The sequence below is a fragment of the Crocodylus siamensis genome, chromosome 2 (genome assembly GCF_052110815.1).
Source record: "Crocodylus siamensis isolate JL-2025a chromosome 2, ASM5211081v1, whole genome shotgun sequence".
Lineage (NCBI taxonomy): Eukaryota > Metazoa > Chordata > Crocodylia > Crocodylidae > Crocodylus > Crocodylus siamensis.
The window spans coordinates 147,077,294-147,102,571 of NC_143396.1; the positions used below are offsets into that span (position 1 = coordinate 147,077,294).

General features: G+C 45.7%; 1 protein-coding gene across 1 annotated transcript in view; it reads right to left on the reverse strand.

Moving 5' to 3' along the window:
* The window catches only part of SNCA (synuclein alpha), a 165,429-nt gene extending 140,524 nt beyond the window's left edge, over positions 1-24,905 (reverse strand). The window contains exons 1-3 of the mRNA XM_090037070.1: positions 24,669-24,905; positions 22,538-22,683; positions 2,892-2,933 (exon numbers count right to left, since the gene is read on the reverse strand). Of these exons, the coding sequence (XP_089893196.1) occupies positions 2,892-2,933; positions 22,538-22,658 (163 nt within the window). The 5' untranslated portion in view covers positions 22,659-22,683; positions 24,669-24,905. The remainder of the gene's footprint in view (positions 1-2,891; positions 2,934-22,537; positions 22,684-24,668) is intronic.
* Positions 24,906-25,278: the final 373 nt, after the last annotated feature.

The following is a 25,278-nucleotide window of genomic DNA, read 5'->3' on the forward strand; positions in this document are numbered from 1 at the left end:
CTGGTGGCCTTTTACGATCAGGTCACTAAATCATTAGACGCAGGGGTTGCTGTGGATGTAGTCTTTTTGGACTTCCGGAAGGCTTTCGACACTGTCTCTCACCCTGTCCTCATCAAAAAGCTGGGAGACTGTGGTGTCGATGCCCACACGGTCAAATGGGTTGCCAACTGGTTGGAGGGCCGCACCCAGAGGGTGGTAGTGGATGGGTTCTTCTCGACCTGGAAGGATGTGGGCAGTGGGGTTCCGCAGGGCTCGGTCCTCGGGCCTGCACTGTTCAACATCTTCATCAGTGACTTGGATGAGGGGGTAGAAAGCACCCTGTTCAAGTTTGCTGATGACACTAAGATGTGGGGGGATGTGGGTGCACTAGAAGGGTGCAATAGGCTACAAGCTGACCTTGACAGGTTGCAACGGTGGGCGGATGAGAATAGGATGGGGTTTAACACTGATAAGTGCAAGGTGTTGCACATGGGGAGGAAGAACCGGCACCACACTTACAGGTTGGGGAACTCCCCTCTTGCCAGCACGGAGACGGAAAAGGATCTTGGAGTCGTCATTGACTCCACGATGAACATGGGCCGGCAGTGTGGGGAGGCAGTCAAGAAGGCCAATCGTACCCTGTCATGCATCCACAGATGCATCTCGAGCAGGTCCAGGGAGGTGATCCTCCCCCTCTATGCGGCACTGGTCAGGCCGCAGCTGGAGTACTGCGTCCAGTTCTGGGCGCCACACTTCAAGAGGGACGTGGACGATATGGAAAGAGTTCAGAGGAGGGCCACTCGTATGATCAGGGGTCAGCAGGGCAGGCCTTATGAGGATAGGCTACGGGACCTGAACCTGTTTAGCCTCCACAAGAGAAGGCTAAGGGGGGACCTTGTGGCCTGCTACAAACTGGTCAGGGGGGATCAGCAGGTATTGGGGGAGTCCCTGTTCCCCCGTGCGCTGCCAGGAGTGACCAGGAATAACGGTCACAAACTGGCGGAGGGTAAGTTTAGATTAGATATTAGGAGGCGCTACTTCACAGTCAGGGTGGCTAGGGCCTGGAACCAGCTTCCAGGGGAAGTGGTGCAGGCTCCTAGCCTGGGGATTTTTAAAAGGAAGTTAGATGAGCACCTTGCCGGGGTCATCTGACCCCGGTGCTCTTTCCTGCTAAGGCAGGGGGTCGGACTAGATGATCTACCTGGGCCCCTTCCGACTCTAGCGACTATGAAACTATGAAACTATGAAACGCCAAGTCCCAGGATCCTCTATGGAGCTGGATCAGCTCCCCCCTCTTCCTGATGGTTCAGTCCAACCCAGCTCCACAGACCCCTGCCAGCCCACACCCCATGCTCCTACCACCCACCCTGGGTCCCACCGGCACTGGCCCCATGCTCCCGCTTGCTTCCACTCCCCCCCCACCGCTTTCCCCACTTTCCTGCCCACCCACCAGCCTGCCACTCTGCACTACATGGCTCCCATACCCACATCGATACCCACACGCACAAATCCACACATCCCCACAAACCTCCATATGCAATCACTTCTGCATATACAGCACAAACACACACAGATCAGGACAGAAATATTTTTTAAAATTAAATTAAAATATATTATTATGGGTGTTTGATTTTTAGTAGGTAATTTGTTTTTTTCCCCCCTAAGATGGCAAATCTTCTTCTCCAAAGGAGTGCTTCCAGGAGCAAGGGGAGGGACTTCCAGTGGCAAAGGTCAGAAGTCAGGGGTGAGAATTCCAATCCCAAGATGGCCACCAGGGGGCAGGGCACCTGTCAAGGGCAGAGCTACCCATTTGACCCTTGACAGCTTGCCAAAATTTGGTAAGCAGTCCTCCACCCAAAATAATTACTCACCCTTGGGCTATATCTACTTTAAAGTAAAAGTGCAACTGCAGCTGACATAGCCATACCCAACCTAGGTTTGAACTAGGTAGCTTGGATACTACTAGCACCAAAGCCACAGCAGAACAGAGTTGAGTGCAAGCTGCACAGCCCACCTAAGAAGCTAGAGAAATACTTCAGTAATTAGTCCATGTTGAGCTCCATGTTGCCATGGCTAGGCTTCTAGCAGTACCTGAGCTAAGTAGTTTATAACTACCTTGGAAATGTCTACACAAGCTTAAGGGTAGACATATACTTAAACCTTCATAAGGTGCAGAGCCTACATCACAACGGCTTCAGCCTGGAATATCATAACACACCCTGCTACTCATGCTTCATATGCTCTCTATACCTCTTGCCTCTTCTTTTAATCCATCTTATTCCTTCTAACAAACACATAACACTCTCTTATATTATCTCAAACCTCCCACACACCACGTCCTCTCCCCCACTTTCTACACCTCTGGTACACACCCTGTACAACACACCAGAAGTGAAGACTTGCTCAGGTGAATGTTGGCATGATGATAGGATATGCAGAAAAAGACCGTGCTGATTATTTCCTGCTGGTTTATGCTCTTCTAATCAAGAACATTCTGCTTTTGCAGGTGAACAACACAGAATTTGTTAAAGCTCTAACAGTACAAGAGTATCTTGCCATCATCCTATTTATAAATCTGGACCTGCTATTCTTAATTAAACTTTCCAATTCCTAAAGAGCACCTTCCAGCCTAATATCTACTGTAGATGGCTTGTCAGGGGCTCTAAGTATCACTAACATGAGTTAAATATTAGATTAAAAATAATCCCGTATAAAAATATGCATTGTGACATATCATTGTGCATCATTTTTGTCAGACCAAATGTTGCCATCCACCATCCTTGCTTTTATTATACACCACTATTCATAAATCTGAACCTTCTCAAAGACAAGAGCATATTCAATGGATGAATGGCTGATTTATTGTATCTTTAGATGACATGTCAGTTGAGATAATATACTTTTGTGCTTACCTGTTGTGACACCATGAACAACTCCTTCCTTGGTCCTGGAACCTAAAGAAAAAAGAATCACTTTACAATGAAGCTTTTGTTATTTTTGCCACTGCCTATTTGTAAATAAGTACAAAGAAAGTGGGGTATGGGAACATGGTAAATATTTCGATTTTAATAAATCATATAGTTCCCCGTAAGATTCTTAAAATTAATTCAAATTGGGTTTGATATACACACAGGCACAAGAAGTAAAAATTGCTCAAAGAACTATCAATAAAGAATGAAAATAAATGACCACACATTGAGAGAGGTGCATGGTAGAGCATTTGAGGCATTAGTGTAAGGTCTATCCCTGCATAACAATTTCACTGATGTTCTAGCAAATGGTACTGTTAAGTAAGCATCTGGTCCTGCAAAGACCTATGCATTTGAACAGCTTTGCTCATCTGCATATTCCTACTGAAGTCAATGGAACTTCTTTGTATAAATCTGTGGAAGTTCAGGGCGCAGGGTTTGCAGATGTTACTTACAACCCAGTCCTGCTGTTCTTATTCTGATCTTAAATTGGAAAAGGATTGCTAGTATCACTGAGGGCAAAGAAATAATACAGAACGACTTAGTGATATTAGAAATGTAGGCATGAAACACAGCTTGAAAAAAATGGAAGTGAATATTGGGAAAATGATCTGAGGATACAGTGAGAAGAATGATGCTGGAAAGCTGTTATGTTGATAAACACCTGGGGGGAAAAGTAGGTCATTATAGACTTAGTATTAAACATGAGTGTGCAGTTGTAGAAAAACAGGGTTGGAAAGGATCTCAAGAATATAACCTGTTCAAGACAGGATTATCCCAGATATATTTGTCTAACTTGCACTTATATATCTAGGGATGAACATTCCACAGCTTCTCATAGTAATCTATTCCAGTGCTTAACTAATTCTGGATTTAGAAGTTCTTCTTAATATTTAACCTAAATCTTCCTTGTTGCAAGTTAAGTCCCTTACTTTTTGTCCTCAGTAGAAACAGATTAATCAATGACTAGCTTCTTAATAACAGCCCTTTCTATATTTGAATCTCCCTTCTCAGAATTCCCTTCTCTAACCTAAATAATCCCACTTCTTCCAACCTTTTCTCAGATGTTATGTTTTACAGACTGCTAATCATTTTTTTTGCTTTCTTCTGGACTTTTGCCAATTTGTCTGTGTCTAAAAGTGGAATGCTCAAAGCAGGACACAGTGCACCAAGTGAGGCAGAACTAGTGCTGAACAAAGTAAAACAATCGTGACTTCTCATGACTTTCATACGACACTATGGTTATTAACCCCTGGGTGCTATTAGAATATCTCTTTTCTTGTGTGCAACAGTGTGAGGAGGCAGCCCCAAAGACCAAGACCAAACTGATTCTGAGATGTATACGCAAATATTTAATGATCTTTAAGGAAAACATCTTCCATGAGAAACTAAATGGGTTCTGTTCCTATTGATTACCGCTAGCTTCAGAGAGTATATAAGCACATCAAAACCCAGAGGACTTGAAAAATCCCATGAATGGTGGGGGGTTTTCCCCCATTCTAGACTTCTGCTTATTTCATTTTATAATTTAGCCACTTTTGAAGGCCATGTGAACATCTATGAGCAATACCTACAATATTTAACTATTTCCTGTGCACAGAAATGGTACATAAGTCATCCTGTACCAGTCATGTTAACCATTTATTACAATGCCATTGCAATAGATTTAGAAGAGACATAGTGAAATTTATTTATTTTAATTATTTCCTCATTTTGCATACTATTGTAAGAAAACAATCTGTATGGAGTGCTAAGATTTATACATCTGGTTATATTATCAATTGAAATGATACTTTTCATCACTGTACACAGTGTGTGTATGTGTATAGACACACACCCTCTTCTATGTAGCAAAATAAGAACTGCTTTAAATAAAAAAGAAGAATTTCTGTCATGTAAAATGACTTCCCACTTCTCATACTGCCATAAACTGGCATAGGAAATAAAGATGCCACTGCTTTGAAGAAGATTGGCTCTCTGTGTAAATTAGGTAAATAGCTGGTGAAGTGAGCATACAGTGAAAAAATAGTTTTCTGACTTCTTTATATTCATTTTCAAGTTACGAAAAGAAAAATACTAGTTTGTATCCTTAACTGCAAATATCCATGTCTTTGAGTATTTCGTGTTGCCCAATTAAAACTTAAGGCAGTAAATGTCTTTTATCATGTAGGGGTTAATTATAGGCCTTCAATACTCAGTTCCACAAGGTGCTTAGACAATCTAGCTCTAACTGAGAAAACCACTTAACACATATCCTTATCTTTAAGTATGCAGAAAGCTCCAGGAAGGGCCTAAAAAGCTATTTGTTGGCTTAAGTGTGGCTACTCACCTGCTTAAAATTTGCTAGATTAAGGTTAGAAATCTTAGCATCTTGATGGATTTACTTTCAGCTGCCAGAGTAAATAGAACAAGACAGTGATACATGGCTGCAGTACTGGGGTAGGGAGACAGGGAGGTATAGCAGCAGAAAACCCTCACAAATGAACTCTGCCCTGCAGATATCTTCAAGCAGTCACTTGCACTGGCCTAATGCAGGTACAATTCTACTGAATTTAGAATAGTTAGTCCTGATACATATTATCATCAGTGAGAGAAGAATTGTGTCTAGGCCATCATTGATCATTGGGTTTGTACTAAATGCAAATTTTTAGAGTCAAAGGGCAGCAGAGGCAGTATATAGTAAGCACTTAGGCTGCTTAGCCATGAAAAAACAAAACGGTGCTTTACTTTCAGCTTGGTGAGCCCCCATGCCAAGCACGCTGCATGCCCACAAGATGCACTGTGTTAGTTTGACCCACCTCATCCAACATCTGTATAGATCAGGTGCTTCAGCGGGTTTTTTTGGCACTTTTATCTACTAGCTGATTAAATCAAAAAGCCCCGCTGCAGGGCCTAATCTATACAGAAGCTGGGGACCCAGGTTAAACTAATGCACTTCCTCTTCGGGTAAAGCACTAGTTTTGATGGGAGGTGGCTGGGCATTCCTTGTCTGTCAGTAGCCTTAGTGGCACAGCTGCCCTGGCCTTATATCCCATAACAGAGAGGAAGGTTGCTTCCCACATGTGCTCTGGACTGCAGCACATTTTCATGGAAGCAGCCCTTTTACTAAAGCTTTGCTCACTCTGACAGAACCAGGCCTCTAAGGACAGCAGTTCATTGAGTGAGACATATTTTGTTGAAAGAACAAAGGAATCAATTTGCAGCCTGTAAATATGGAAACTGGTTGTCTTTATACTAGGCTGCTCCAAAACATACGTATCTGCTCATGCCCTGCATGGCAGGAATCCCAGAGGAATGACAGTACATGATTTAGAGGTAAAGTTACATGTACACCCTCTGACTAAGCATAGACTGCAAGAGTCAGGTAGATTCATGCTGTACAGTAATACTAATTTTCCTGGGTATATTGTACATGTGCCACTATCAGAGCAAGCTGAACTGTTTCTACGCACCAAACATTTGTACTTTTGTGTGAAATTCAAAGAATACAGTAGATCCCCTGCTTCCCATTTCATTATGCTTTTAGCACTATTTACTTATAGTAACTATTCTGTGCATCAGCCATTTGGCCCAATCCTGCATAATCCTAATTACTGAGCATCTTTTGAGAGATGCAAAGTATTCTCAGCACAACGCAGAACCAGGTCCTCCACTCAGACTTGGGCCCTTCCTGCTGTAAAGTGTGGACCAGATTGAGCAACAGTCAAGTGGGAAGACAGATGCATGAAACAACTGGGGAGATGGATATTACAGGACAGATTATTTCATAGATAGCTGATCTGCTTCTGTCGGTTCTAGAGAGAATCGTTTCTTCAGGGAAACAGTGGTAGCAGTAGGTAGGCTGCTCTTTCTTCTGACAGACAGAACTTGAATATCTTTGCTATCCCACTGACTTTTCTATTGCAGAAGAAAAATAACAACTGTCCTAAGAGGAGGCTACAACAGAGAGGCATTGGTATAATATAAACAGCTGAGGAAAGAGGTAATATATAGCAGCAATGCACCTGCTATGAGCCACATCAAGTTTACACAAAAGATAAATACCACAGCCAGGGTACAGTGAAAGGGAATGCTGGCAGACAGACTATTGCAACCCCCTGCCCAGTATAAGTAAGAACTGGAGTGGTCCAGCTTTTTCCCATATTAAGATCACCTACTGGTAGAAAATCAGGAAAAGCAAAGCTGTGTTTAGCCACCATTCCCTCTCTCCCCCTTCCCTTAATCTGTAAGGCAGTGAGTTTTAAAACAAAATTAGCAAACTGGAGTCCTTGGTACAGATCATCATCTGTACTCAGAGCCTGTTTTTAATACACTTACTCCCACTGAGTAATACTTCACTCCTTTTATAGTCCTACTGAAATCAACTGGACCATTCAAAGAGTTACGCAGACGATCCCAGTGAGTAATACATGTGATAGTAATGTGATGAAATAAACTCTAGCACAGTTTGTGCCAGAGTTTATCATTCTTAGCACAGCACGTACATGTGTGCCCGGAACCATGGCACATAGAGGTGCAGCGATGCAACCCCAGCTGGTAGAGGGTCCAGGGGACCAGCCAGCCAGCCCAGGGCTGAGCCAACCCAGCTCAACATGCCATGGAGGGGCTGTCTAGGGCATGAGGGTGCTATAGTGCAGGGCTAGCTAGCTGGCATCCCCGCACTGTAGCACCATTATGCCCCAGCCAACTTCGGTCACTGTCTACACATGCGTTGTGGTAAAGAAAACAACTCCATCATAGGATAGTACTTGAGTCAGGCAGTACTGTCCTACAGTGGAATTAATTAATTTACTCCATCCTAATAGGAATGCATGTGTGATGCTTTACTGTGGAGCTAATTAGTCAACTCCTCAGTAAGCATCTCATGGAGATATATCCAATATGTATAAAAGCAATCACAATCTAACCCCTAAGATATCTCCACAATGCATGCTACAGTATGGAGGGGTATCCAAGTTAGCTCCAAATAAGCCAATAAACCAGAATAAATTAGTTCATGTGGAGTTCTGTGCTACCATGATTAGACAGTTTCTAGTACCCAGAGTAGCTCATTAAGGCTAGGTACAGACATTCAAAAGACCTGAATGTGAGGAGAGACAGAGGGACCTAGATCTCTTCAGCCTTCACAAGAGAAGGCTGAGAAGTGATCTTGTGGCTGCCTATAAATTCATCAGGGGAGGGCAGCAGGGAATAGGAGATGCTCTGTTTACTAGGGCACCACCTGGAGTAACTAGAAATAATGGCCACATATTGACAGAGAGCAGATTTAGGTTGGACATTAGAAAGAACTTCTTCACAGTAAGGGTTGCCAGAATCTGGAATGGGCTTCCAAGGGAGATGGTGCTCTCCTCAAAAGGAGACTGGACAAGCACCTAGCTGGGGTCATCTGACCCCAGTGCTCTTTCCTGCCCAGGGCAGGGGGTTGGACTTGGTGACCTACTGAGGTCCCTTCCAACCCTAACATCTATGAATCTATGAAAAAAAGGTTTATTTATGTCAGCAGTTTAAAATACCTTGCACTATTACTAAATACAAGTTATCAGATCAGCATCAGTCAATATGGTTGGTTAATCATTGGCTATCAGTATCGGCCAAGAAAATCTTCATCAGTGCACTCCTAAAATATGTATATTAAATCTGAAGGTCCCAATGCTGAGCAAATGTGAATTAGTGTAGCTCCATGTATTTCAGGGGGGATAACAGCAGAGGGCCTGAAGTGAGCAATGTGGGCAAAAAGCTAATGTAGCTCCTCATCCAAAGCTCATCACAGACTATAAAAAGCTTTCCAGTAACTGCAATGAGAATTGGATCCAGGTCTTAGGCAGCAGGAAAGAAACAATGTAATAAGGGAACAGGTCAGTCTTTAGTGGATTTATCCTCCCAAATCAAAGGTAGAAAATTCCCCCTCTGCTTTGGAACATGAAAACTTAATGATGATCCTATTTCTTCCCAAACTATGGCTCTCTGTGCAAATCAGAAATTGTCTTGCCACCTTTTCTGTTCTCTCCCTCTGGTCTCATAGGCCTTGGCAGCCTATAGCCATCTTAACTACAGCCTTCCATCTCCTCCTCTTGTGCCATTTCTCTTCACCTTGTTGCATTTTTTACCATTCCTTCCAGACCAGTTTTTAAGCTATGTTCATATTGTTGGCTTGTTCTACCTTGAAATTGGGTACCCTCCACTTCAGTTTCCAAAATCTGCCTCATGCTTTCTCTGGTTGGTTCTCATAATATACCCTGCCCATTTCATTCTCTGTGCTCTTATTGTGCTCAAGACATCAGGTCTTTTGTAAAAGTCTCCAACTCATGATTATATCTTCTCCTCCATACTCTGTTTTCTTGTACTGCACCAAATATTTTCCTTAGCACCTTGTTTTCAAACACTTGCAGCCTTTTTCCATTTCCCTTTGTCAGCATCCAGGGTTTACATTTGTACACAAGGACAACTTGAACAATTGTGCTATCAAGCTCGATTTTAAGATTTCTTGGTATTTTCCTTTATGCCATTATTTTATCCAGGCTCAACAAGCATATATTGATACTGTAAATTCTTGCCTTGATTTCTTCAATTATTCGATTTTCTTCAATGATTATTGTTCCAAAATATTTATTTTTCTCTACGTTTTCCATATTGTCATTCCCTATCTAAGTTCTCCCAATGATCTTAAAATTTGTTTCTGGATGTGATCAGGTATACAGGTATCTTTAACATCTTTATCAACGATGTGGACATTGGTGTCAGAAGTGCACTGGCCAAGTTCACTGATAACACTAAAATTTGGGGCATAGCATCCACACCTGAGGATAGGCTAGTACTAGTGATCCAGGCTGACTTGGATAAGCTTAGTAAGTGGGAGGATAGAAACCTGATGCTGTTCAATACCAAAAAATGCAAGGTACTCCACCTTGGGGAAAAAAACCCACAGCACGCTTATAGGCTCGGCAGTGCTACGCTCGCTAACACCATGGCTGGAAGAGACTTGGGGGTCATGACTGGCCACAGGATGAACATGAGCCACCAATGTGAAGTTGCAGCTGGTAAAGCAAACAAAACCCTGGCTTATATCCACAGATGCTTCTCAAGTAAATCTCAGGATGTCATCCTACCGCTGTACTCAGCCTTGGTGAGGCCACAGCTGGAGTACTGCATCCAATCCTGGGCTCCACAATTCAAGAAGGATGTCGAGAAGCTTGAGAGAGTCCAGAGGAGAGCCACGCATATGATCAGAGGACAAGAGATTAGGCCTTACGAAGAGAGGCTGAGAGCCATGGGACTCTTCAGCTTGGAAAAGCGCAGGCTCGGGGGTGACCTGGTGGCTGCCTATAAGTTTGTAAGGGGTGTGCATCAGGATCTGGGGGAATATCTGTTCACCAGAGCACCCCAAGGGATAACAAGGACCAATGGTCATAAACTCCTCCATGACCATTTTAGACTGGACATAAGGAAAAACTTCTTTACTGTCCGAGCCCCCAAGGCCTGAAATAGACTCCTGCCAGAAGTGGTGCAGGCACATACTCTGGACTCATTCAAGAAATGATTGGATGCCTATCTTGCTGGGATCCTTTGACCCTAGCTGACTTCCTCCCCTTGGGGCAGGAGGCTAGACTTGATGATCTTCAAGGTCCCTTCCAGTCGTATTGTCTATGAAATCTATGAAATATGAAAATCTATATGCAAATTCCTGGTGCCATCCATTCAACTGCATACCTTTTCCTTCTTCAATAGCTCTTATGACCTTCTCAAGCATCAAGCTGAAAAGCACAGGTGACACCTTTGTTCGCAATGGATATTGGTTTTCATGAGGTATGATAGCATTTCACGGCATAAGACGTGCATTACAGAGACCAACTGGCGGCTTTCAGAACGATGTGTTGAAGCGGGCTTTGGCTTCCTTGACAATGACCCTCACATCACAATAAGAGACACACTCGGATGGGATGGGCTCCACCTTTCCCCTAAAGGTAAGCGTGTGTTTTCTTCTAGGTTGGCTGATCTCCTCCAGTGGGCTTTAAACTAGGCTCGTTGGGGGGTTATGCCCCTTGCTGATGAAGGTGAAGGAAGCCTTGGACTGCCAAACGAAGCAACACCCACAAGTACATCCCAGCCTAGACCGACGACCAGAACATATACACAGGTAAACAACAGGGGCCAGGGCAATGCTGAGAGTAGGGGGCCAGTGCACACATCCTCAGGAGGCCTCAAATGCCTCTACGCAAACGCTCGTAGTATGGGAAACAAGCAAGAGGAACTTACCCTCCTGCTAGCTGACACCAACCCAAACATAGTGGGGCTCACTGAAACGTGGTGGGACCCAACGCATGACTGGACAGTGAATATGAAGGGCTATAGGCTGTACAGGAGGGATAGGACAGGGAGGAAAGGTGGGGGTGTGGCGCTCTACATTAAGGAGGAATGAACATCCTCATCAATTGGCAAAGAGTCAGAGGAGGGGCACTCTGAAGTGCTCTGGGTTAGAATACAAGGAAGTTGAGGGGAAAGAGACTTAACGGTGGGGGTCTACTACAGACCACCCAACCAAGGAGAAGAGCTAGACCAGGAATTCTTAAGTCAGCTCACGGAGGCAGTTAGGTTAAAGGACGTGGTCATCATGGGTGACCTGAACTTTCCAGACATCTGCTGGGAAGAGCAGTCAGCCAGGTCTGACCACTCACATAGGTTCCTACCCAGAATGCAGGACCTCCACCTAACCCAGGACATGCACAGTCCCACCACGGGAGACGCCTTGCTGGACCTGGTGCTGGCCACCAGCGACCACCTGGTGAGGGGGCTGCGGGTGCCAATCACCTATAGTTTCATAGTTAGTAAGATCAGAAGGGACCTGAGCAGATCATCAAGTTCGACCGCCTGCCATGGCAGGAAAGAGTACTGGGGTCAAATGACCCCAGCAAGGTGTTCATCTAGCCTCCTCTTAAAGACCCCCAGGGTAGGAGCCAGCACCACTTCTCTTGGAAGTTGGTTCCAGATCCTAGCTGCCCTGACCGTGAAGTAGCGCCTCCTGATATCTAGCCTGAATCTACGACCAGGTCACTAAATCCTTAGATGCAGTTTCCCAGGTCCTCCTTCCTCCCCTTTTTGAAGATGGGAGCCTCCCCTGGGGTGTGAGGGGGACCCAAAGCAGGGGTGGCTGTTCCGGTCCCTGCTCAGGAAAATGGAGGCAAAGAAGTCGTTAAATATGTTAGCTTTGTCATCTGGTGTGATGACTAAATTTCTGTCATGTGGTGTCAACACCTACACAGTCAAATGGGTCGCCAACTGGCTGGAGAGCCGCACGCAGAGAGTGGTGGTGGATGGGTCATTTTTGACCTGGAGGGATGTGGGCAATGGGGTTCCGCAGGGCTCAGTCCTTGGGCCCGCACTGTTCAACATCTTCATCAGTGACTTGGATGAGGGGGTAAAAAGCATTCTGTTCAAATTTGCTAATGACACTAAGATGTGGGGAGATGTGGGCACGCTAGAAGGAAGGAATAGGCTGCAATGAGACCTAGACAGGTTACAGGGGTGGGTGGATGAGAATAGGATGGGATTCAACACTGACAAGTGCAAGGTGATGCACCTGGGGAGGAAGAACCAGCACCATACCTACAGGTTGGGGAACTCCCTTCTCATCAGTACAGAGGCAGAAAAGTATCTTGGAGTCATCACTGATGCCGAAATGAACATGGGCCAGCAGTGTGGGGATGCAGTCAGGAAGGCCAACCGCACCTTGTCATGCATCCACAGATGCATCTCAAGCAGATCCAAGGAGGTGCCTCTATGCAGCACTGGTCAGGCTGCAGTTGGAGTACTACATCCAGTTCTGGGTGCTGCACTTCAGGAGAGATGTGGACAGCATGGAGAGGGTCCAGAGGAAGGCCACTCGCATGATCACGGGGCAGCAGGCCAGGCCCTACGAGGAGAGGCTACAGGACCTGAACCTATTCAGCCTCCACAAGAGAGGGCTGAGGGGGGATCTAGTGGCCTGTTACAAACTAGTCAGAAGGGGCCAGCAGGCATTAGGGGAGTCCCTGTTCCCTGGAGCACTACCAGGAGTGACTAGGAATAATGGTCACAAGCTGGCAGAGGGTAGGTTCAGGCTAGATATCAGGAGGCGCTACTTCACGGTCAGGGTGGCTAGGATCTGGAACCAACTTCCAAGAGAAGTGATGGTGGCTCCTACCCTGGGGGTCTTTAAGAGGAGGCTAGATGAACACCTTGCTGGGGTCATTTGACCCCAGTACTCTTTCCTGCCATGGCAGGGGGTCAAACTTGATGATCTGCTCAGTTCCCTTCTGACCCTACTAACTGACCCTTCTGTGACCCTATGATCCTTCAGTGCACGTCTTAGTAAGGCATACCAGTTTTTTTAGAATTCCAAACCCCACTAGTTGACCATAGTGATTCTCTTCTAATGCTATCGTTAAGTTTTGACAAAGTGTACGTAAACTTCATGTACATCTTTCACAACTCCCGATTTATTTCCAGCAATAATCTCCCCGAAAATATCTGATCACAGATTGATCCATCTTTCTTGAACCCACGCCAATAATATTCTACAATTTCTTGAGCATATGGGAGGAATAGGCTTAGCAGCAGTTGAGAAAAAACTTTGTACATTGTGCATAGTAAGGAGATACCCCAATAGTTACTACACTCTCTTTTACTATCCTTCTTGTAAATTGGGCATATTATTGCCTGCTTCCATTGTTTGGGAATTCCTTTCTCTCTCCAGATCTTTTTAATCATCTTGGGAAGATACTTTCATGTTTCAAATCCAAATTTTAGGCATTTTTCTGGAAGATTGTCTATCCCTCGTGCCTTATGATTTCTGAGTTTTTTTAACAGGGATCTATATCTCCTTTAGTGAAGGCTCTACTATTTTGATTTCAGCAGCTTAATATTCAGCAACTCTTCCTTTATTTTCACACACTATATTTAGAAGTTCTTCAAATATTCTTTCTAAACTTTCAATATTTCTTGTTGGACTGTCAACAGATTGCTGTTTCTGTCATACACAAAATCTCAGCTGGTAGCCTCTCCTCCATTCATCAAATCCTTTAAACAGATCTCTTACATTCTTGATGCATCTTTTCTTTTCATAGATTTCATAGATTTCATAGACATTAGGGCTGGAAGGGACCTCGGGAGATCATTGAGTCCAGCCCCCTGCCCAAAGGGCAGGAAGTCAGCTGGGGTCATAGGATCCCAGCAAGATAAACATCCAATTTACTCTTGAAGGTGTTCAATGTAGGTGCTTGAACCACCTCCGCTGGCAGACTGTTCCAGACCTTGGGGGCTCGGACAGTAAAGAAATTCTTCCTTATGTCCAGACTGAAACGGTCTTGCAGGAGTTTGTGACCGTTTGACCTCGTCATCCCTTGGGGCGCTCTGGTGAACAGACGTCCCCCAGATCCTGGTGGTCACCCCGATAAACTTATAGGTGGCCATCAGATCACCCCTGAGCCTACGCTTTTCCAGGCTAAAGAGTCCCATGGCTCTCAGCCTGTCATCGTAAGATCTGTTTTCCTGACCTCTGATCATGCGCGTGGCTCTCCTCTGGACTCTCTCAAGCTTCTCCACATCCTTTTTGAATTGTGGAGCCCAAAACTGGACGCAGTACTCCAGCTGCGGCCTCACCAAGGCCGAGTACAAGGGGAGAATGACGTCCTGGGATTTGCTCGAGAAGCATCTATGGATGCACGCCAGCATTTTGGTCGCTTTACTAGCCGCAGCATCGCATTGGAGACTCATGTTCATCTTGTGGTCAATGATGACCCCCAAGTCTTTTCCATTTCAGTAACTTTGTTTTAGATATTTTCATTTATTTTCCTCATTAATTTCTTCCGAAGGTATTTTTACTTTGTTGTAGTGGAGCAATGTGTGTATCTCTGCAACCCCAAAAACTATGTGAGCAATAATGTGACACAGGTACCATTAGGACCTTCAATGACAAACAGGTCTATGGGTAGAAACCAGACTAAGAGGAATACTCTGCTCCTCAGGATTGGGGGTTGGGCATGAAGCCAATAACCTCATGTGACCACTGGGCTTCCGCTCACCACTTTCTGGCGGCTCAGGACTCTTGGTAGATGTTCCGCCCCTTCCGGGTTGGTTTGTCGTTGAGGTAGCTCTTACCTCCTGCTTCACCAACTCCGTTCTCACCTGCCACGTCTTTTGTTCCTCAATGGACAGGTTAGTTGCTGGGTCCCTTGATGACCCGGGTCAGGCCCGACGGTTGCTCTCAGGGCTCCGCCACCCCTACACACCAGCTTCACGCCTTCCATGGGCTGTCTAGTTGTTACCTTGAGGCCTTCCTTACAGATCTCAACCACCGCTCTGCGTTCTTAAGCCTACGGCGGGAGATTGCGCATCCTCCTGCGGTGCCTCACTCCTGGCTCCTGTCTCATGGAGAACCTTCCCCACAATGCCCCACCCAGGGCTGCCTTATGACCTGAACACCAGGTTCCCTTACGAAACTCAGCCCCGGTTCGGGATAATCCCCCAACACCAAACACAATCTAGTGCACCTCCACCAACCCTCCACCTATCCCTCGTCCCTGGACCCTTAACGCAGAGGTAGGGGCCTCTACACCCTGTCTGTCACCCCAGGGCTCATGCCCATCCCTCCATGACCTTCCTTGGTCCCGGCGGCGACTCCGCCCCGATTATAACACCCGTCCGGGCCGTCCCGGGCTTTCACCTCCCGGTGTGCCGTCCTCAGCACCCCACCGTCCCAGCACTCCACCTGGGTCGTGCCACACTCTAGTGGCTGCCTCCAATCCCCCTTCCCTCAGCCAACTATTCACTCCTCCAGTGTATGGCGGGGGTCTTCAATGGGGTGCTCCTTTCTCTACCCAACTTCGCCTCCAACTTGTCGGTCTCCTTGGGGTCCTCTCTTGGGGTCCCTCTGATCCCTGCACCAGCTGCAGTTGTGCCTCCAGACCATCCACCCCCTCTGCAGCGATGGCTGTCATTTTTATTTTCGCCGGCCGGCGTCTGACGCTGACATCACTGGCAGCTGTACATAGAGGCGGCTCATGAGCCGCTTGGGTTCTTCTCCTCATTCCCCATGGGCTCTGTCCCAAGCTGCAGGTGAGTGCCCCACATTTCCACGTTTCCCAGGACACCTCATCTTGTGAAAAAAAACTGATGTTATAAAATTAAAGCTAAAGCTTTGGATAAATAGGAAATTTGGAATGTTCAAATGGTATCAAATGTTGTAGAGTTAGAATTTTGGAATGGTATAAATGAATATTGTGGCTATCCAACAGATAAGATGACCCAAATGTAGAGATGTTAGAACAGTGTATAGTTTTCTGGCGTATGGTGGAAAAGGTATTCATCAACTGGGTACAGGTTTTATAGCGGAGAACAAATACCTCACTTCAATCAAGAAGGTAGAGTTTATGAACAAAAGAGTATTGCATCTGCAATTAAGAGGAAGATGGTGTGGCATCCACTTGATCAATATTCATGCCCCTACAGAGGATAAAGACAAAGACATCAATAATGTACTGTATGAAAAACTAGAAGATACCTGTGAAACATTATCAAGACACAATATGAAGATTATTTCAGGTGACTGCAATGCTAACGTAGGGAAAAAAGGTACCTGGTAAGGTAAAATAGGTAAAAAGAGCCTTCATGATGAAACCAATGGTAGTGCTATATGAGGTTAATAATATTTGCCACTTCACAGATCGTGATTATATAGAGCATGACATTCCCACACAAAGATATTCCTAAGGCCACCTGGTATTCTCTTGATGGAAGAGTTTGCAACCAGATAGACCATATAATTTTTGATTATCAGTGGTCCACTAACATCACTGATGTCTGCTCATATCATGGAGCACATTGTGACTGATCATTTCCTTGTGGAAGCAAAGGTTAGGCAGAGGTTGATAATGAAGAACATCAAGTTTTACCAATGGACTCAAGTAGAGAGCATCAACACAGGCACTCTTAAAAGTGTGTAAGTGGGAGAAGAATAATAGCTATAACAAATTTCAGGCACTAGGGGATATGGAAAAAATTGCTATGAAAAAGTGGTTGGAAACATTCAGTAGTACAATGAAGGAAGCAAGAGTAAATAAGATAGGAGGATAACCAAGAAACAAGAAGAAAGATTGGTTTGATGGAAAATGACACCAAACATTTGAAAACATAAGAAAACAGTCTAAAATAGAAATACAGCCTAATCCAGTGTGTGCCGAGAGAGAGATATCAAGAGTAACTTTTCTGAATTAGATGTTTATCATCATCATCATAATCATCACCACCACAGCCACAACCACAAACATATATACATACATATAAAACATGCTCTGTCTAAATAACTATCTATCAACATGGACAAAAAAGGCCCCAGTATAAAAGCTATGTATGCACTGTAACAGAGTTCAGCTCCAGGGGTGGCCGTGATGCCCCTGGAGGCTCCTCAGCCTTTGGCAAGCTGACTTTTCCCTCATCCTTTACTGCCATGCCTTAATGAGATGATACTTTCAGAAAAAGGGAGGCTGCCCCAAGGCTTCCCAAGTCAACTTTCCTCATGAGTGCTGGTGTTGCTGTTCTTTGCCTTGATGGAGCCCACATGATTAGCCCTTCTCAACAATACCCATACTCATGCTTTTCCTCTCTCCCCCTCTGCTGTTCCTAACACCACTCCTAGGCCAAGTGAGACTCATGGGCTCCCCTGCCCCTGCCAGTCTCCGGATGTGGCCTTCTTGGCCTTTGGCCCCTATCTCTGGGCTCTGGCCCCACTCCTGGGCCAGTGAGACTTTTGGGCTCCTTGGCCCTGTTTACACTAACCCTTGCTCAGACCTGCATTCCTGCTCCCACCTGGGGCTCAGGCCCTTTCACTGTGTCAATGTTTCCAACTCTGCCCCTGGCAGGCTACAGGTCCCTGGCCCTGCCTACTCAGCCCCTCCCAGGCTCAAGTTCCCTGCTACCCAGGATTAACTCTGTCTGTGGCTCTCAGGGCTAAACTACTTGACAATCTCAGGCTCCGAGTTTATATGCTTCAAACTCAGACCCCTTCTTGTCAGCTAACTCTCTAATTGGCCCTGCCACACCTGCTGACTGCTTCTCAGACAGCCTGCCTCCTCTTAAAGTACAGCAATGTCTTTCCACTGGTTTCAGGGGTAGATCCAGAGAAGGTGCAGTGGCATAGTTACACACCCCTTTTATACCAGACCATGGGAGCAGCAGCCAAGTGTAGTCACCCTCCCTTATGTGGAAGACCATGGGAGTAGGAAGATAGTCCCTCAAGTCAGTTAGCTAGAGAGGATGAAGGACTGCAGAAGCTTCCTTACTCCTCCACAAATAAAACTTGCTTTTTAATAGTTCTCATCCATGTACACCTGTGATTTTTTTAACCCAGTGATCACTACACCAGGGACCTTAAGTCGTCAAATCAAATGAAAATTCTCCCCCTCCCTTCCCCTCAGTGCTTAGTGGCACATTTCCTCCCCTGCTCTCCCCACCCCACCTGCTACTGACGCTGTCTCCAGCTGGTGTGGGGGAAAGAGGAGCTCAAGTGCTGTTCTGCCAAGCTTCAGCCAGGCTGCATGAGGAGCTGTGCTCAGCTTGAGGGAATAGCAGGGGCAGCACCACTCAGGTTTGTCTTCTCTGGCCAATATCCTCAAGTATTACCTACCAGCCCAGCAGGAAGATCAGGGAGGGGAACCCGCCTGCTGGCCCTTCTGTCACTGTCCCTGGCAGCACTGCATGGCAGGGCAGGAAGGGGGTGAATGGAAGGCAAGGGAACATGCTGCTGAGCTTGGAGAGGAAGAGAGGCTCTCTCAGTTTCTTAATTGATTCAGGGACTTAAAAAAAAGTCTGTGACTGCTGCTCCTACAAATATGGTCTGCCCATCCCAAGGGAGAATTGGGGAGAAGCTGCAAGTAGGGGTGGAACCACCCCTGAATCACTGGTCACTTCTCCCACACCATCCCTTTACAAAATGCTGGATCTGCCCACAACTGATTTCAACAAGACCTGGGCACTTAAACTCTTCTGAGGATTTGGGCCAAGGGCCATAGCATGAGTGACTGATGTCTCCTGAATCTGGGGGGGCACCCGCAGAAGCTGCTGATGGTGGCAGCCCTGTCATGGGGGGCACCAGCCCTACCAACAACATCAGTGTTGACCGTCGGGGCGGGGCACGTGCACCCCCATGTACCTGCTACCAGTTGCCTATGGACCTTAGGTTCTTTTAAATGTCTCTTCAAAGACAGAAACCAAAACATCATTGATTGACTGACATTTAAAATAGTCTCTGAGATCTTCTCAATTCTTGTCTTGTTATAGCTTGCTCAGGAAGGTTTCAACCCCATAGTGCAGAACACATTTCTAATGTCCTGAGTTAGTTGAAATTTAACATCTAGGGATATAGAGTAAAAATCCTCTATTGCATCAGCACATTGCCTTTTGCTCCACTGTGAATGGACTTCCATTTGTGCTAATCTTTTTTGGAATGTAGCTTACAATAGCATTATCATTTCAGTCTCTGCTCAGTCTGAGCAAGAAAAAAAAAAGAAAGAGATACTGATGTGTGTTGACTTCTATTTTCCCATCTGGATCTGAAGAGGATTCAGCCCAACTGAGGTGCTGCTGTTTCTAGAAGGGAGTGAAAAAGAGGTGACCTAACTATAGCTGTTCTCAGAGAGGTGTGCGCCCTAAGGGAAGATCTATCAAGTTCCATTAGAATGCTTCAGTGAGTCTCTATAAGTTTCTATTGCTCTCTAGTAGGTTGTACTGGCCTCTCCTGGTTTTAACTGGAAAAATCAATAACCTTAGGAATCAGTGAACTACTGGATACATTGCTCTAAGACATAATGGGAAAGCTGAAATTAGCTGAATATTTTTAACTGGAATTTCAACATATGGTCATCAAAGGAAAGACACCTACCTATAAACACATGTGCATATTGTAAGTTACCAGCACTACTGGGATTGAACACTTGACCAGTAGCTCTTTTCTTTGGATAAGAAAAATATATGCATAGTAATTTCTTTTGTGAAATTCCCCTCTAAAATATGATGTCTGATCAAATACTGAAATGTATTTTGATAATATTGAAAATGTGCATAGGTATATGAAAAAGCATATTCCTTTTTAAATGTAATATTCAAAATGTCTGCTTCCAGTGTATTAAATAAATGGAATTTGCTATGGTTTAACAGGAAGACGTATATCCAAGAAGGGCTAAAATCAGTAGCCCCTTCTATTTGGAGCAGAAATAATTTGTTACAGACTAAAATTAACTGGCTAAAGGCATTGGGATTTACAAGATGAATAAAATAGGATTGCAAGGAGATGCCAGTATAGCCATACCAGTATTTACCTCTAAAGTCTTCAGAACAAAAAAGACATACTGGAAAGATCTATTCTATTTCTATTCTTGCATTATCTAATTTAACTAAGTAGCAAGCAGAAACAGAAGCAACGGTCTTTTATTTAAAATAAAAAGTCTTCTAATGCAGGGGTTTTCAAACTGTCTTCTGCAGAGCCCTGGGGTTCTGTAAGAGGTCATCAGTGGTTCTGCAAAGAGATTGGGGGTTACAGTTTTCAACATTGGGGGTTATGCATTTCAACATCTTTATCAGTGATTTGGATGCAGGGGTGAAGAACTCACTGGCCAAGTTTGCAGACGACACCAAGATATGGGGAAGCATGGTCACACTTGAAGATAGGCTGCAGATACAGGCAGACCTAGACAGGCTGGCAAGTTGGGCAGATCGGAATTAAATGAAATTCAGTGTCGAGAAATGTAAAGTGCTTCATCTGGAGACAAAAACCCCCTTACACACCTACACGCTTGGCAACGTGAAACTGACTAGCACCACAGATGAAAGGGAACTGGGGGTAATAATAGACCACAGTATGAATATGAGCCAGCAGTGCAACACTGTAGCTAATAGGGCAAAAAATGTCCTGACATGCATCAGTTGAAACATCTCCAGCAAAACTAGGGAAGTGATTCTTCCACTCCACTTGGCATTGGTGAGACTGCAGTTGGAGTACTGCATGTAGTACTGGGTGCCGCACTTCAACAAGGGCATAGTAAAGCTCAGGAGAGTCCAGAGAAGGGCCACCCACATGATCAGAGACCTGCACAGCAAGCTATACAAGAAAAGACTGAGGGACTTGGGACTCTTCATCCTGAAAAAGAGAAAGCTAAGAGGGACCTTACAGCAATAAGCTGCTATCTCAGGGTGTACATCAAGGGGTTCTTGAACAACTGTTCACCAGGGCACCCTTGAGGAAAACCAGGAGTAATGGCCATAAACTCCTGAAAGACTGTTTCAGCCTCAACATTAGGAAAAAATTGACAGCTAGGGTGTCCAGACCGTGGAATAAGCTCCCTCCAGAAGTGGTGCAATAGCCTACCCTGCAAATCTTCAAGAGAAGAATGGGCGGTCACCTTGCTGGGGTCACCCAACCCCAGTTGTCTTTCCTGCCTGGTGCAGGGGGCTGGACCTGATGATCTTCCGAGGTCCCTTCCAGCCTTACAATCTATGAATCTATGGCAGAGTGGGCCAGGAAGTGGTGGGTCACCAGGCTGTCCATCTGTTCCTATGGCCCACAGAGCTGGTGTGGGGTAGAGGTTCCACAGCAGCAGAAGTGATATGAAAGGTTTCTGTGACTTTAGGAAGTTTGAAAACCACAGATCTAATGTGTGGAATCTAATAAGTAAAGATGATCATGTGTTTACAACATTAGAGTGGGGTTTGGGATGATCTGAATTGTAATTCTATTTATGTGCAGACTTCCTGAGTGACCTGAATGAGTCAATTAACCTCTCTGTGTTTCATTTTTGCTCTTTGTAAAATGGAGATAGCAATATTCACAGTACCCTACTTCATTGAGTTGTCTCAGGCCTTTCTTTGTGATCCATGAAAGGAAGATGCTATGGGCATGAGGTGTATTAAAAATCCATTACAGGAAACTCAGTCAAGCTTGGTGAGGTAATGAGAGTTTTCAGTATTTGTATAAAAATGTCAGGAATACTTCTTTAAAATAATGAAAAATAACTCAATAGCTTCTCTTCTAGCCCTGATGTCATCTTCCATTCCTTTTCATTTTAGATGGGGGAAAAAGAAAAAGCATATTCTTGAAATCCTCATGTTCAATAGCATTTCAGTTGTAAAACTGCCTGCCACTTTTTATAACCATGCCATCTCCTTTGCCCTGAAATTGTTAGGCAGTTTGAACAGCATGCAAAATTTTTGACGTATCTCCTATTGTACATGGTCATATGTGCACACACCACCTACTGTATGCCTACAGGCCAGCTTATAGCCTATATGCTTATGGTACTGTGCCATAATAAAGGATAACTCTGATGGCACGATGAAACACCAGTAGATCTAGCAAGAGTCATTATCCAGCTTTACAGAGGTTTACCTTCAAAATTCGGGGCTCAAGTCAGATCTCATTTACAATGCTGCAACTCTGTTATTGAGTTACTCCACTTTTATACCAAGGTCATTCCCAACAGTCTGGCTCCTGGTCTTTCAATCACTCATTCATACCACGCACAAAAGCCAACACAGTAATAGCAGTTGGTTTTATCTTGCCCACCTACCCATATAGAGAACGCCCTCTTTCGTCTTTCCTGCTGCTTCTGCCACACCCTGTTTGGTTTTTTCTGCTGCTGCCACAACTCCCTCCTTAGCCTTGGAAAGCCCTTTCATGAATACATCCATGGTTAAACAATTTCTTTAGACAGTGCTGGAGAAAGAGAACAAGACAAACATTTTGAATCAAGTGCTCTTTTTTCTGACAGGAAGACTTTTGTTCCAGCTGTGACTAGAACTGGTTTTATTGAAAGAATAGATTTTTCTGGCCTTCACAAATATTATCTGTATACATTTGATTTTCTGCATATACCCGTGTTCAGTATTTCATACAGAAGAAAAGTGGTCCAAAAATACATGCAATCCTCCCAACAGCCTTGATATTTTCTATTTTCTCACACACTGCCATACATAACAAGTTAACCAGCATTACAGACACACATCTCATTTCTGCAGTACTCTCACAACCCAAGTAGAACAGACCTAGCTAATTGCAAAGGAGCCTTAAAAATGAAGAGGCTGCAATGTGCTATAGGAACTGATTCAGTTCTGGTGGGGGTGAAGAATGGGGGGTGGATTAGTTGATTTAACAGGTCTTTCCAGATCTTCTCTTTTCTGAAATAAAATTTCCTTTGAAGGAAATGAGATGGGTTTTTTTCCCTGTAAGAAGGAAGGATTCAGCTGTAAGAAGAGATGATGTTTTCTATTTCCTCACTCAGAGCCAGAGGCTCCCTTAAAGAAACACTGTCAAAAAAGCAGACTTCTGTGCAAAAGTGTTTAGTTACTATTGTTATAAGAAACCCCTATTATACTTGAAAGGATTTGGAGGGGGAAGGGAGAGGGAAGGTCTGCTTTTCCGGATTGGACAGCATTTCTTTCTGTTTGCTTCTTTTGCCTATAGAATGAGTTTCCCCTGTGATTTTAAGGGATCCTTCACACAGCAGCAGGGGAAACAAAACATGGATTAAAAGTAGGAAAATGTCACTGTAAAACTCCCAGATAAACAGGAGCCAAGGTAAGGCCAGGAGCTACATATAAATCTCTTTAAAAAATGACAGTGTCCCTTTAACAAATTAACTGTATTGGTGATCACTTCTTTCTCCACCCATATGTAGAGCAAAAGCTTAGAGGTGCTTCTCCTCTCCCTTTCCCTTGTGATGCTGAGAAGGAGGAATGGGTGTTTAAGGAAACATCTGGGCTGCAGTCACCCCTACCAAGGGTTTTAAAAATTAGAGGTGCTAATGGTGCCTCATTAAAACCTTTTCTAACAGCTGCCAGTCTTCCTAGGGGAAGCACTGAAGCAGTTTTGATCACTGAGATGTAAGATCTGTCTAGCAACTACTAGCCAGACTCTCTGGGATCCATTGTGGAGAGGCAGCTTCCAACCAGGCTTGACACTAGTGAGGGAAATGTCCTAGGACATTCTCCAGGAGCTGCCCTCTCCTGAATGATGCTGTGCCCTGGAGAATCACACAGACACATGCACACATGCATGCACATGCAGGCGCACACACACAAACACACACCGAGCTCTGGGAAATCACACTGTACCCCCCCACGCAAACATACATTCACACATGCACATGCACACACTGAGCCTTGGGGAATCAACCCCTCCTCGAACACACACACGCAGCTCACACACACATATGCAGACACACACGGAGGAGAGGAAGGCTGGGGCACCTGTTAACAGAGCATTCACTCACCACAATGGACGCAGCCTCCCAGCCCTCCCCCGGCTGGGCAGTTTGGCAGTGTGCTGACCTGCTGGAGGGGACGGGGCTAAACCAAAATATTATTTTAAAAAGAGAGAGACAGAAGGAAAGTTGGTCCAGTGCCTCCCCACCCCCCAGAGCAGCAGCAGCAGCAGCTCAAGCCGCGCATCCCGCCCAGCGCACAGGTAGCCTCGGATCAGGCTCATCCCAACACACCCACCCAACACCCACTCACACACCTCTACCAGAGCAGGCTCATCACACACACACACACACACAGAGGCGGGAGGAGCCGCCCCGCCGCGCACACGCAGCCCGGGGCCGTGCCCCGCTCCCGCCGGGACGGGACCCAGCCCCCCAGTGCGAGAAGCACGTCACGAGGACGAGCAGCTGCAGCTGCCGCCGCCCCCCAGGCACTCACCGCGGGGCCCGGGGAGCTGCAGCGGCGGCGCGGGGACCCGAGGAGCGGCCCCTGCCTCAGCACATGGCGGAGCCGGAGCCGGAGCCGGAGCCGGAGCCGGCGGGGGAGTCGCGGGGAGCTGTCCCCGCCCGGTCCCAGGCCGGCAGGCAGCGAGCGCGGGTGCGGACGGGAGGCGGAGAGAGCGGGCAGGCAGAGACGCTTCCCCGTGGCAGAGCTGCCTCCTGCCCCCTCCCCATCGCCTTCCCCGCCCTTTCCGTCTGATTCGTCGCGGGGGGAGGACGGGGGCAGGCCTCCCCTCCCATGTGCCCGGGCACTTCTCCCCCCGCCGCCCCCCGGATGAGGCCCCCCTCCTCTGGAGGGTCCCTTGGCCCTGGGATTCATTGCCAAGAGCAGTGCACGTGGCGACTGACTGGGGCGGGCAAGAAAAAAGATGCGTCTCCATTATTTACATTTATTTATTTATTAGCATTTGTACCCAAAGGCTTGCAAAGAGGAATTTTTCCAACTGTTCGAGTTGGTCTAATTGAAGACATCAGATTTGCCCAAAGGACCAGTCTCCCTTGGCAGGCAAGGCTCTTTGCATAGATGTGATATCTTTTGTTAGACCCAC